Here is a 14750-nt window from a genome sequence, read left to right on the forward strand (position 1 = left end):
ATTTTAATTTAGTAAATTTTGATGATTTCAAACTTACTTTATTAATCATAAGCCAACTGTTTAGGAAAAGATCTTAAATTCGACACAAGGTAATACTTTTATTTTTTTTTGAAACATTAAAAAACTAGCTAATGCTATTTGTCACATAATACGAATAGCTGATTCATATTAGGCTGGGTTAATAAAATGAGCAATTGATCTTTTTACTAAGTAGTTGGTCAGCTTTACTAATAAAAACTTTAACAGTTTTCTTCATATTTTTATTCACATAAAGTTAAGCAATTTACTTTAATAGCTGTACTTTTGACTTCTCTTATGATTTGTATTTTTAATAGCTGTACTTTTGTCTTCTATTATACAGTTTGTACTTTTGATGACTGTACTTATGGCTTCTATTATATAATAGAAGCCATAGATTTAACTCACACTATACGTTTGATTGTACTGTTGATATACAAGAGAATTTTTTCATTATTCTTCAACAATTTTGCTTTAGTTTTTATTCACGTAAAGCTGAGCAATTACTGAGTGAAAACAATTGCTCATTTTTATTCACCCAGCCTATTGAAAATAATAATTTTTGTTATACTCATAGTAAGTGATTTGGTTTTTATGGCCTAGTTTGCAGAGTAAGGTTACTAGTTTTTTTTTAACAAAGATTAAAAAAAAATTCTCTCGTATATCAACAGTACAATCAAGCGTATAGTGTGAGTTAAATTTCTGACATTGTCTATTTTGCTAATGAAAGACATAGCTTTTCGCTATTTTATATATTGAATATAAAACAGATATCTAAAGTACAAATCATGTAATAGATGCCAAAAGTACATCTATTAAAGTACAGCTATCAAAAGAGCAAACTATGAGATAAAAGCTAAAAATACACCATCAAAAGTGCAAATCATGTAATAGAAGTCATGTAAATCATGTAATAGAAAGTAGAAAAGTAAGAAATCATGTAATAGAAGTAAAGAAATCATGTAATAAGATCAGTAAGAAAATCAAGTAAGAAATATCAGTTATATCAAGTAAGAAATATCAAGTAAGAAATATCAGAAAGATCAGTAAAATAATCAAGTAAGAAATCATGTAATAGAAGTACAGCTATTAAAAATATAAACAATATAATAGAAGTCAAAAATACAGCCATCAAAAGTACAAATATTGTAATAGAAGTCAAAAGTACAGCTATTAAAAATATAAATAATATAATAGAAGTCAAAAGTACCGCCATCAAAAGTACAAATATTGTAATAGAAGTCAAAAGTACAACTATTAAAAATACAAATAATATAATAGAAGCCAAGAGTACAGCCATCAAAAGTACAAATGTTGTAATGGAAGTCAAAAGTACAACTATTAAAAATACAAATAATATAATAGAAGCGAAGAGTACAGCCATCAAAAGTACAAATATTGTAATAGAAGTCAAAAGTACAGCTATTAAAAATACAAATAATATAATAGAAGCCATGAGTACAGCCATCAAAAGTACAAATATTGTAATAGAAGTCAAAAGTACAGCTGTCAAAAAAACAAATCGTATTAGAAGTCAAAAGTACAACTAGTAAAAATACAAATCGTAATAGAAGTCAAAAGTACAACTATTAAAAATACAAATAATATAATAGAAGCCAAAAGTACAGCCATCAAAATTACAAATAGAGTAATAGAAGTCAAAAGTACAGCCATCAAAAGTACAAATCGTGTAGTAGAAGTCAAAAGTTCAACTATTAAAAATACAAATCATAATAGAAGTCAAAAGTACAGCTATTAAAGTAGAGATATCAAAAGAGCAAATCATACAATAGAAGCCAAAAATACAATGCGAATTGTATATCTAATATCTGTTATCGCTATCGAAAAGAATATATATCGCTATCGAAAGAAATAACTTGTCGCTATTTTTTATATTGCGGTATCTAACATATCAAAAGAACTAATCGTGCAATAGAAGTCAAAAGTGGAAGCCATGTGGAAAGACAAGTCATATGGAAAAGAGTGCATCTTTTCTATACGACTTGTCGCTGTTTTATATATAGCGATATCTAACATATATCAACAATAAAAATCACGTGATAGAAATCGAGATTACAACACGAGTGATATTTATTTAATATCTCTAATCATTTATTCTATCTCCGGAAAATAAATCTGTCTTGGAAGTCAAAAGTACACAAACTATAATTACGGCAACCGCTTATAATTTGAAATCGAGGCGTACTTTTGACTTCTATTATATATTGCTTACCATATTATTAATGGGATTAACGTATTTGCAAAGTTGACATAAAGCAAAGGAGATTTATATGAAATATAGAAGTATATATTTATATATTCTATATAAATATATATGAAATATATATTTATATAGAAATTAATTGTTTGATGAAATTTATGGAAAGTTAGCCCAAAAGTAAGCATTGTTTATTGTTGCTATGCGGTTGCTAAGGGCTTCTTTTTGAGATCATATTACCAAATTAACATTTTTTGTCACTAAATTACTTAAAAACATAGTAAAACTATACATCTTTGAAATCTACAATGATTCTATTTTTCAAATTTAGAAAAAAAAAAAATCTGAAAATTTTGAAATTTGTCGGGCTAGTACCACCTTAATTATTGCAAAAACTATTAAACAATAGAATATTTCTCAAGGAAATATTCTATTGTTTATTGTCTTTTATTAAACAATAGAATACTTCTCAAGGAAATAGAAGAAAAAGAACAAGCATATAATTTTTGTTTTGTTTACTTTTACTTATTAATTGGAAAACATAACTTTGAGAGAAGACAAAAAATTAATTTTTAGAAAATTTAGGGGTTTAAACACTTTTTAAAAGTTCTCGCTCTTTTGAACTAAAATCTGTCCAAATAAAAAAAGATTTTAACTTCCTTTAAAACAATTTTAAGCACACCGTCTTAGCAAAATCCCAATGATTTCAAAAAGAGTCTTAAGTTCTGTATAAATAAACAAGCAAAAACTTAAAGAAATTCTTTTAAAACACTGGCAAAAGTAGCTCTATTAAACAAAAATAAATTTTTATTTATTTCATTTCATTTAAAACCTAAACTATAAATTGCCAAAGGTGAGGTTTTTTATAAAAAATTTCGATTTAAGTTTAACTAAATTGAGACTAATTTTAGAAATGTAACTTATTAACAAACAAAAGTTTAATATTAATATACTTTTTATATATACTTTTAATACTTTATAAAAACTTGATTTTCTCTCTACCGGTTTTTTTTTTTTAATTCTTAAAATCAAGCGTATCATATATTTTTGACTATTATGTAAAACTTTACTATTTTTAATTTAAATTTTATGCAGTGTTTAGCTGCTGCTGGTTAAGGCATCCATTTCGGTGAACAATTTTGCATTTTTTGTGAAGACAAACTGTACGGGTCGTCATGATGTTGGCCATCAACAAGAAAATCGTAACAGAAGATCAAGACCGAAAGTGTTCGTTAAGTGCAAAATTTACCAAATTGCGAGTATAAAATTTCTATTTGTAAAATTTTATGCAAATTTCAAATTGTTATGCAGTATTTTATATTAAAACCAACATAAAATTTACGGTAAAGCTTGTTTTGGTATCTAATTCGAAACAAAGTTTCAAGCCTATGCAAGTTTAAATTGACAAGTTACGCAACTTGAATTTTTTTTAAAAGTTAAAGCAGCAACTTCAAAAAGTCTAAAGTTAAGGTTTAACTTAACTCTGCACAAATAATTGCAATTTTTTTAAACTTCTAATATTATATATTTTTCAAAATACTCAAAGTACTATTATGAACTTTATAGTATTATAATAATATTGTATTTGCTTTGTTTTTTATAAATAATATAGGTACGTGTATAATAATTTCATATTGTTAAGATATTTGATTGTTGGATATCATTGAAAAGGGCTATAAAAAATATTACAAAATTGAAAATTTAACAAAATGATTCTACAAAAGTTTTAAGCGCTATAGTGACAAAATTTTATTTTAAGGATTTTTTAACAAAACTGTGACCTGAGGTTTTTTAACTTAAACCAACCCAACATTGTCATTTCTTGTTTATATGTCTATAACTTGGTATCAAAAAATAGGTTCTACAAATTTTCATTAGTATTTAGCTTTTTGGTGTATTCAAGGGGCTAGAGGGAAACCAAAACACTATTTTCACCATCAAAAAATGTGCATTCTATTGTAAAAAAGTGTTTTTTTTATTATAGTAGTAATTTTTATAAATATAAGGTTTTTACTGTTTTATTCCAGTTTACTAACAAATTTTTTTTATTCATTTATTCAAACATAAAATTGAAAAAATTACAAATTTATTATTTTACAAAATTTGGTGTCTCTCGTATAGTTGAAAACTAGTCATTGAAATGACACCTTGATAAAATAAACGAATAAAGCAAAAAGCAAACAACAAAAAGTAATGGTGTAAATAGTGACCAAAAATAAAAAAATAAAAGAAGAACAATATTTAAAAAAGCAAGGCTATAACACAAAAAAGGGAAAGAATGAATGAGTTGACATGAGAGATAATAAATAAATGATAGCACAATGTTTAATGATTAGAATATTGATAAAAAATAAAAAGATTTATTTAAATATTATGATGAGACAAAAAATATGAAATCCTATCTAAATAATCTAAAAATATGAAATCTAGCAACAGATATAATAAGCAACAATAATAAGATTTTTTTTTGCACCGCAAAAAAAAGCACAATGCCAAATGTAAAAAAGCAGCAAGTATCAAAAAGTTACAAAGCGCTAAAAGATTGAGAATAAAAAACGTACAAGAATAGAAAGGTAATATGAAACAATGAAGGCTATGTGAAAAATGAGTAACTGAAGCTGAAAAACTATGTGTATATGTCTGTACTAATTGAAGCTCAAAAACTAACAATGTATGCTAAACCTGTGTATACTTATGAACGAATAAATAACTATATAATAAAAAAAGTTATATATAAAAGTATATGCATGCATAACATAGACATATTCATATAGGGACAATATATATTCTTTACATTAAAATTATACAAAAAAAAAATTATTTAAAAAAGTGGACATACAAAACGAAAAATATATTATATAGATATAAAATACTATATTTTATAAAATGTAGTATTTATATCTATAAAAGCTTTAAAAAATAGGAAGTAATTCTCAGAATTTACTGACTCAGGCTTTATACAATTTTCTGACTCAGGCTTTATACAATTTTCTGAGGCCCCTGATTACCTACCTTATTATATCAACTTATTTCTTCGTGCAGTGGCCTTATTTGTCAAGGTTTGTCAATTAAGTAGCCTCCTTGTCTGTATTGGCCTTCTCAGCCTTCTCGGCCTTGGGGAAGTGAATTAAAAAATATATATATATATATACATATATATATATATATATATATATATATATATATATATATATATATATATATATATATATATATATATATATATATATATATATATATACATATATATAAGATCTGCAATAAAACATAATTGATTAGAATAGAATGTCTAGTTGAACTTGCATAGGTTTGAACTACCAGAACTAGATAAGTTCAATTTTCATAACATAATCTTTCTTTCAATTAAAATTGGTTTTTTTATTTTCCAAATATACAAAAAGTGTATTTTTTTTCTAATCAATTTAAAATATTTATTATTTTTAAAATATTTGATATTTTTTTTTCTATTCAGTTGAAACAATGTTTTTTATTTACTTACCATTTCATTTTCAGTTAGCCCGGAATATATTTTTTACTGCTTTTTTGCAATACTGGAAATATATTTTTATTGTTCTACAATAAAAAATATTGAAAATATATTTTTATTGTTCTGCAAAATTATAAGGAAATTTTATTGAAATTGTCCTATTACTTTAAAAAAAAAAGGTCATTGAATTTTGGGAATCATAAGCGAAATGGGAATTGGTATATGCGATGCTATTGGGCTGGCTAAAACTCTGCATTTAAGAGATGATATACAAATTGATATACAATTTCGCATAACAGTGTTTTTAACGTTATAAAGTTCTTTTTATTTGTTTTTGATGTTTATCATCATAAAATTTTTTTAACTACCAGAATTTACTAAATTACCGCAAAACTAGATTAAATAATTAACTCAAAACAATGTAGAAATGTTATTATGTAATATTATTATTAAATGTTTAGATTCCGGTTTTTTAATTATATAAAAATATAATTGTTTATTTTCTGGATATTTGATACAATCATGTTTTGGCTATAACTGAATTAATAAAAAAGATTTTGTTTTATTTAGTGAATAGGTATTAACAGATTATAACAATTATTTTTTATTTTTAAAAAGTCAGTAAGTAATAAACTAAGAACTTTAAATATTGTAATATATTTTTTACTGGAATAAAGGAATATACTTTTTACAGCATTTTTGCAATATTGGGAATATTTATTGTTCTTTAATATATTTTTTTTGCAGAACAATAACAATAAATATATGTTCAGAATTTTTATTTATATTGTTCTATTACTTTAGAAAGAAAAAAAAAAAAAAAAGAAAAAAAAAGATAATTTTATTTTGAGAATAACCCTATTGGGAATTTTAAAACCCATTGGGAATTCTGTGATATACATAGTGCCAAAAGCGAGCAATAGTTAAAATAATTTATATATGTTGTATTTTAAAATCTAACAGCATCTGTATGATATTTTGCTGACCACGACATATTTCCATTAAATGAACAGGTAAAAAATTATTATGACAAGACAAAATAAGTAAAATGATAGAAATTTTTAATTTTTGCTGTAACATAAAATAAAAATAAAAGTGGCGAAAAAACCCAGACCTGAGATTTTTTTTTTTTTTTTAATCTCTTAAAAATCTTGATTGCTTGTCCAGACTTGAATAATAAATGTGTTGTTTAGGTGAAATGAACATCCTAGTTTAATATAATCTGTTATGATCGTTTATTGGCAGTTTTTTGTAATTATAAGCTATTTCTTAGTGGAAATTCTGAAATTTTTGGTAAAAAATGACAGAAGTGTTGTATTTAGACAACTTTATTTAATAGTATGTACTATAAAAGATTAGAACTAGGATCTATAGTTGGTTAACACACTTTTTCAAAACATTTTAACTAAAACTAAGTTAACACTGTTGAGCAAAATCGATTTAAAAACTCAAAAATGGTGTTCTTTAAGTTTGCTATTAGATGTAAAAAAGTTTTAAAATAATATATAAAAAAGAGAAATGTTTCTTTAAACATAAAAAACTAAACCAAACAAAATTGTAACCTCTAAAGCTCTTGTTTTACATAATATGCTGACAAAATTATGCTAATTCCAAATAAAAGAATTGAATAATTTAAAAATTGCCTTAACTACACTTAGTAGGATTGTGTTATTAGAGTGTCTTGTTAACGCTTGCCTTATTAAACAACTTTAATGTATCATTTGTACATATTTTTAATGTTTGCAAGGAATTTCATTTCTAATAAAATAAAAGGTGGAATAATAGCCTTATATGTTTAAACAATAATTCCGGTGAAAAAGTAAAATTTGCTTATTGAACAGTATATAATAATAGTCACATTAAAATTTAAAATCAATCAGGTTAAACCTAAGCATAGTTGAATATGAGAAATATATTTTGTATATAGACTAGCTTTTTTTGGTTATGTCTGTCTAGTGATAAAGTATCAATTCTTATATAGAAACTATTGCTATTGTAATAGTTTAATTCAAACAAAAACCAATTTTCATTTGAATTAAACTATTGTTTGAATTTTTATAAAAATCACTTTTTTATTGAAATAATCAAAGTATTTAGCTGCAGAAGAAGAACTTTTCAAAAAAGATTTAGCGTAACATAGCGTAACATAAAATTGCTCTTTGCGTACGTAAAATACTCTTAGTCTGGTATTTTATAACAAGATATAAATTTATAAAATGATAAAAAGTGGCTTAACTAAAATTGTTTACTGCTTACATAAAATCGCTTAAGGCGTACATAAATTGCTCTACATGTAACGCTTTAAAACAAGGTCTGATATATGTATATATACACATACACACAAACCTCAGAATTAGGAAGAATGAGGTTGGCAAAAAATTTGACACAAAGAGGTTGGCATAAAACATAGAAAGGTGATTTTTTGCTGACCATATACACTTTTAGGTCGGCATTGCCAAATGCTGACCTTAATTCCAAGGGTTGTACATATATACAGTAGCAGGGACGAACCCACTCCTGTTTTACGCTGCTGGAGCGGTATGGGCGCCCAAAAATTATTTTATCTTTTAATATTTCTTTTGCTTTTTTATTAAAAATAAAAAAAATAATTTTTCGGTTTTAAATGCAGTTGTATATAAATAATTTTCAGTTTATTTTAGCTAGTTCATTTTTTCTTCAATAAAATGAATTAAAAAGTAATTGCTTTTTTCACCTAATTATGTGGCATAACTGTCCCTCGGTTACTAACTGAATGTTTTAAAAAAAATGAATTATGAAACTTAATTTTAAAAACTTCTTACGAACTTTTATAACAATGGAATGTATAAAAAGTTTGTTTTTTCGAAAGATAGAACAATTTTAAAATATCGATTTATAGTAAAATTATCTTTTGTTAGTTGGCAATTATATTATTAAGAGTGAACTGCTTTTGATAATATGAATTAAAGTAAAAAATTTCAGTTTATCACGCAAACCACACGCAAATTTAATTTTTGAATGAATGAAATTTTGATCTTTAGCTTTCTATTTTAAAAAACAAAACGTAAACTTTTTCAGAAAGTTTTGTTTCTTTTCCATATTCTGTTTGACTAAAGATAAAAATAACGATTACAATAGCTTAATAAAAGTTTTATTAAGATCCAGTTATTTTTAAACTTCAATGTTTTTAATGTTTAAAAATATCCTTAGTAAATGTAACTTATTTATTAAATGTAAGTTTTTTAAATTAAACTTAATGAATAAAAAACTAAAACATGTTTTTCAAAATACATTTTTTAATCAAAATATATGTTTTTAATCAAAAAACTATATCATTTTAATAAATTATGTTTACCATAATTATCTCTTTTTAAATTATATTTTATTTAAAAGACGCCTTAAAATCACTTTAACAACTAACCTTTAGTAAAATTATATTTTATTTAAAAGGCGCCTTAAAATCACTTTAAAAACTAACCTTAAGTAAAAGTTAAATAAAAATTTTAAAATTAAAATAATAGTAAATACATTTATTAAATGTTTGTGTTTTTCATTCAAATAGTTATTTGAGTACAAGAAGTAAAACTATTTTGTGAATTTTACAAATATTACGTAATTGTATTATGTATTATGTATTAATTTTACAAATATTACGTATATGTAAATGTATTATGTAATGTAAATATTGATTAAAAATTGCTTAAAGTATTTAAACATTTAATTACTAATTAAAACATTAATAACTACTAATATTAAATTTACTAAAATATAGTTAATAAATGTTAAAATACTTTAAACAATTTTCAATAATTATTTACAAATAATGTGGTTAAATTCTTAAGTAAAGTAGTTTTCTTATTGTAGCTCAAGTAACTTGGTTATGTCTCACTATAAATTCATGTAGTCAAAGAAATATCTTTAAATCAACTCATTATCTTCCGATAATACTAAACAAGATAAGCACAAATGATTAAAATGATGATTAAAAATCATTGTCATGGCACCGGTGTTAACTAGGTGAGAAGGGGGGTTGGTAATCTTCAGAACATTCTCTATCCCCCCTTGAATATTATTGAAATGATTTTTTTTCTATATTAATTCTTACAATGACTAATATAAACAATTTTTGGCACTTATATATATATATATATATATATATATATATATATATATATATATATATATATATATATATATATATATATATATATATATATATATATATATATATATATATATATATATATATGTATATATATATACATACATTTAATAAAATAGTTGTTAAAAAAGGCTAAAGACTAATTTTTTATAAATTTAATCAAGTTTTTCATTATGAAAAGTAAAATAAAAAGTTATGCCAAAGATTTGTGGAAAAATAAGAAATAAAAGCAAAAGAGTATTCTTAGTTAAAAAACTAGTAAGACGCTTATCTTTTCAGTTTTCAACTGTTTAAGAAGTAATCTAATATTATCTTTACCTACTAGAGTCCAAACCATCTATTTCTCTCAAAAATTTAGTTTCTTGTCCAAACAAAGGTTTTTCATTCACACCAAATTGTCCAAAAGCAGAAAAGAACTGCTGCATTATATCTTAGATAAAGGCTCCCTGGTAACTTGGAGGAAACAGAACTTGTAGCATACAATGCCTTTTATGGTTAATATTATTTATTAAATCTTAATGTAAATATGTTATATAGTTATCTAATCAATATTATTTTAGGAAAAAAGTGAAGGCTCTAATAATGAAAAGCTGCAATCCCTTTTTTTTTATTTTTGTTTATTTTAAACATCTTCACTTCCAACAAGGCTGCAAGCAACCACTAATTAAAGTTGGAAGTTACTGGAAGAGAAAAGATAAAGATTGTAGAGCAAACCAACGATTGACGGATGACTTAAAGGATTGCAAATTATATGAATCAGGAAAGCAAGATGAAGAAAGCGCATTCCAAAAAGCTGATGTTCGAGGAAAAAAACTAGACGAATAAGCGTTTTTTGGAGCACTTGGAAACAGTTACAAAAAAAGGATGAGAATTAATTGAATGACGAGTAACACAAGAATAAATTTTTGTAGATGGCACAAGAGACGCTAGATAAAGAGATGCAACCATAGCAGATGCTAATTTTGCAACTGGTTTGATATATGGTTTCCAAGAAAGATCGGAAGTAAGAGTCAATCCTAGAAGATGAAGAGTAGATGACTCATTGAGTACATCACCGTTTATAAATATAGGAAGATCTAACTTATTGCGATAACGATTGGCTGAAAAAAGTTGAGTTTTTTCTGTATTGAAGTTCACCAGCCACTATGAGCCTTATGCTGTAGCAGAAGTGAGATCCTTTTCAAGCTCAAATGACCCTCCAAGCAATCAGAGAGTGTTGGTTTCTTATCACAACAAGAATAAATGGTAGTATCATCAGCAAACAATGCCACCTTGTGAGAATATCTGGAAGATCGTTAATGTAAATTAAAAAGAGTATAGGGCCAAGGATAGAACCTTAAGGAACTCCTGAAGTCACAAAATAAAAAGAAGAGTGCTGTCAATCGAGGACAACTTTTATACTATGATTGGAAAGGAAGGATTCAATAATCTTAAAGATGTTACCAGATGCAACATAAGAAGAAGGCTTATGGAGAAGACCAACATGCCAAACTTTATCAAAAGCTTTTGAAATGTCAAGAGCGATGGCCTTAACCTCTCCACCTTTATCTAATGCATGATAAAACCAATCAGTTATTACTGTTAGCAAATCAGCTGTAGAACAAGAAGATCGAAATCCATATTGATGATCAGATAGTAAGTTATTAGATTCAAGATAAGAAATTAAGTGTTTATTAATTAAAGATTCAAAAACCTTGCTTATGATAGGAAGAAGACTAATGGGACGGTAGTTAGACGAATCCGATCGCTCTCCAGAATTTTTGAAGATAGGGATTACAGATGCCACTTTCCAGCAGGCTAGAAAACAAGACTCTGATAAGCACTTGTTGAATAGTTTTGAGAGTATAGGCGACAGCTCCGGAGAGCACTCCTGCAAGACAATAACAGATATGTTGTCTGGGCCACAGGCTTTAGAAGAGTCTAGACAGGAAATCACTTTAGATGTCAAGCAATGGATCAACCTGTTTGACGGCTATATCAGGTAGAACCAACAAGTGGAATCAAGAGATGATATTGATGAAAAGTTATTAGCAAAAAATTCAGCTTTGTCTTTAGGTGAGGTGACAAAGTCTGAACCATACAAGAGAGGTGGAATTATAGATTTGCCCTTATGGTTAATACTATTAAAGATTCTCCAGAAGTCACGAGAGCCTAATATTTGAGATGAGATACAAGATTTCATGACTTGAGAATAGCGGGCTTTGGCATTAGACAAAACCTTTTTACAATGGTTTCTAACTGTAATAAACAAACGTCTGTTTTCTGGAGAATTGTTTCGCTAATAGACATGGAAGTAACGGTTTTGATTGGCAATCGTAGCGGCACAGTGTGAGGAAAACCATGGAGGAGAGTGAAGCTTGACCTGGAATCGTCGAGAGGGAAAAAAAGATTCGATGCCAGCCTGAATCCATGAAGTTATGTAAGAAGCACATTTGTTGATAGAAAGACGAAAGATTTCCATCCAAGGGCTATCACAAAGAAAATCACGGAAAGAATCCCAGTCAGCTTTAAGGTAGTTGTAAGGGGTATGATAATAGGGGGATTCAGGTGATGAAGTAGAATGATATATTAGTTTTAGAGAGATCAAACCGTGATCAGAAGCACCTAAGGGTGAATGTGGAGAAACTGAGCACTGACTAGGATCAGAAACAAGACATAAGTCATGTAGAGAAGGTTAATGATTTGGGTCGTCTGGAAAGCGAGTTGGAAAGTTGACTATTTGAGTTAGGGATTGAGAAATACAAAAGTTGTGAGCTTTAATGCCTGCAGAATCACTGACACTAGAGCCAAGCAAGTCAGAGCATTCAAGTCACCGACAACAACTATATTAGCTGATGGATAAAGAGAGAGGGCTTGGGCAATATGACCAGAAATAACATCAAAAAGATTGCAGTCTTGACATGAAGGAGAGCGATATAAAACAAAGAGAAAGGCGATAGAGTGAAGTGGTGCTAAACGAAAGCACATGAAAGAATAGTCTGTGGATTCAAACCTACTTTCAAGACAAATGGGTGAATTTTTACGAATGTAAATGCCCAGGTCAAGCATGTGACTATTGGAGTCTTTACGAATTAAAGTAAGATTCAACGCTAAGATTGCAAGATGAGACAGCTGAACTCAAATTAGTCACACAAAGAGCAAGTAGGTCTGGTGAACTTTGCAAGAGATAAGACTCAACAGAAGAAAAGTTACTTCTAAGACCACGAATATTAGTGAATGATAGGTTTAGAGAACTTGGTGATGATGATGGTCTTTTGTGTTTTATAGTTTTTGGTACTTTATTCATTTTTAAATTTGTTGAAAAACTTGACTCAAAGCATAGATAGTACTCAGAACACTGTTTAATAGCCCAAGCAATTGCCTCATTTCTACTAATAAACTCTAAGCTGTAACAAAGGGCTCTAAATGTGGCCTCCGCAATGCACACCAAAAGTACAAACTGGGACACCATCTATGCGCAACATGGCACTGTTAATACTTTGATATTTTTCAGCTGTTGCTGGAATCAGCCTCTCTGAGAGCTACCACAGAGTTCGGGAAACTTGACTACCAGCCGGCCTCAGAACCATAAAACTGAGTTTTAGAACTGTACCCTCATTAGGAGATAATAGAATGAGTTGCCTAGTCATAAAAACAGAGACACAAGCAAAATCCATGCATTGAGTCAAGAAGATCCAGCATTCAACATCCTAAACTGGAAACAATGTATTAAAAATACATCTGCGCCAGCCTAATCGATTAAGAAGGGGTGCGAGGCTGGTCAACAGATAGAATCTGTTTACCCCTCAAGTCTGTGTCTAGGAGGCCTTTTACGAGACAGTACCCGGATGCATTTAACATCTGCCCAAGATGAGTACTTTTATTGAGACACCATCTCTAGCCTTTACTCAACCATGAGCCCCAAGGTAGGGGGTGTTTTAGGTCGGAGCTGGCATATCTTAGCTTTGTCTAAAAAAGCATATCCTACAAGGCAGCAGTACATGAAGCGGCTTGTACACTTAAAAACAGATTATTAATACAACTATTGTACCCTTAAAAACAGATTGACCCTAGGAGCAATCAATGATAGGGAGACCTTCTTAATAGAGTCTAAAAAGGTATTTTGGTTGGTACATTGTTAATTCATCATGGTTGATAAAATAACAATAGACAGAAAAAGAAGAAAAGAAACTAAATGTATAATGGGCATTATGTTCTTGAAAATGCAGAAGGAACAAAGACAAGGATGTCTAAAGGAAAGGATGCCAATTGATGACAAGGGTGTCTAGGCTGATATAATCTTTAAAAAAGCTGCTGAGAGATCTGCAAAAAAAAAAAAAAATCTAAAATACAATCATCAGAAAAAGAAAATTTACATATATCTTATAGCTCAGAAAATGATGTCACTGATTTTTAAAGCTCACAATGCAATGACTCTGTTAAAAGTGAGCTAAATGATAATACCCAAAAAGAAAAACAAAGTATAATACTGCCAACTCCTGCAGTAGAAGGACTTTCTGTCACCCAGCACACTACTATCATAAGCAGTGTTATAGCTATCTCAGGAAGAAAAATAAATTAATGTTTTATTCAAATCATCTCTTCAAGCTGTAAATAAAGTGATAAGCTTAGATGATCAAAAAATATAAACAGTATATAAAAGACCTGACTATTTCCACCTGCAAACTAATTTCTGTTCATTTTGATGGAAAGTTATTTAAAGAATATACGACAGACTCTCATAGGAAAGTGTGTGATCGCACACCATTATATGACCAGGCAAATAATAATTTGATTTGGCAATTTGACTGCAGCTATTTTGAAAAGCATTTCAAAAACGTGCCTAATATTTTTTTATATTGTTTATGTGAGAATAAATATAGAAAAAAATTTTTACTCAATAATAT

General features: G+C 27.6%; 1 protein-coding gene across 4 annotated transcripts in view; it reads left to right on the plus strand.

The window, feature by feature from the left end:
• The first annotated feature begins 3396 nt into the window (after positions 1–3396).
• Positions 3397–14750, plus strand: part of LOC100208997 (adiponectin receptor protein 1) — a 31290-nt gene continuing 19936 nt past the window's right edge. Inside the window, exon 1 of one of the 4 annotated variants that reach the window (XM_065790943.1) lies at positions 3397–3491. In XM_065790943.1, coding sequence (XP_065647015.1) covers positions 3412–3491 — 80 coding nt within the window. In that variant the 5' untranslated portion in view covers positions 3397–3411. Of the gene's footprint in view, positions 3580–6525; positions 6737–14750 lie in introns of those variants that run through there. The other 3 variants (XM_065790946.1, XM_065790945.1, XM_065790944.1) reach the window with 3 other exon arrangements.

Source organism: Hydra vulgaris, chromosome 02, assembly GCF_038396675.1.
Source record: "Hydra vulgaris chromosome 02, alternate assembly HydraT2T_AEP".
Classification (NCBI taxonomy): Eukaryota; Metazoa; Cnidaria; class Hydrozoa; order Anthoathecata; family Hydridae; genus Hydra; species Hydra vulgaris.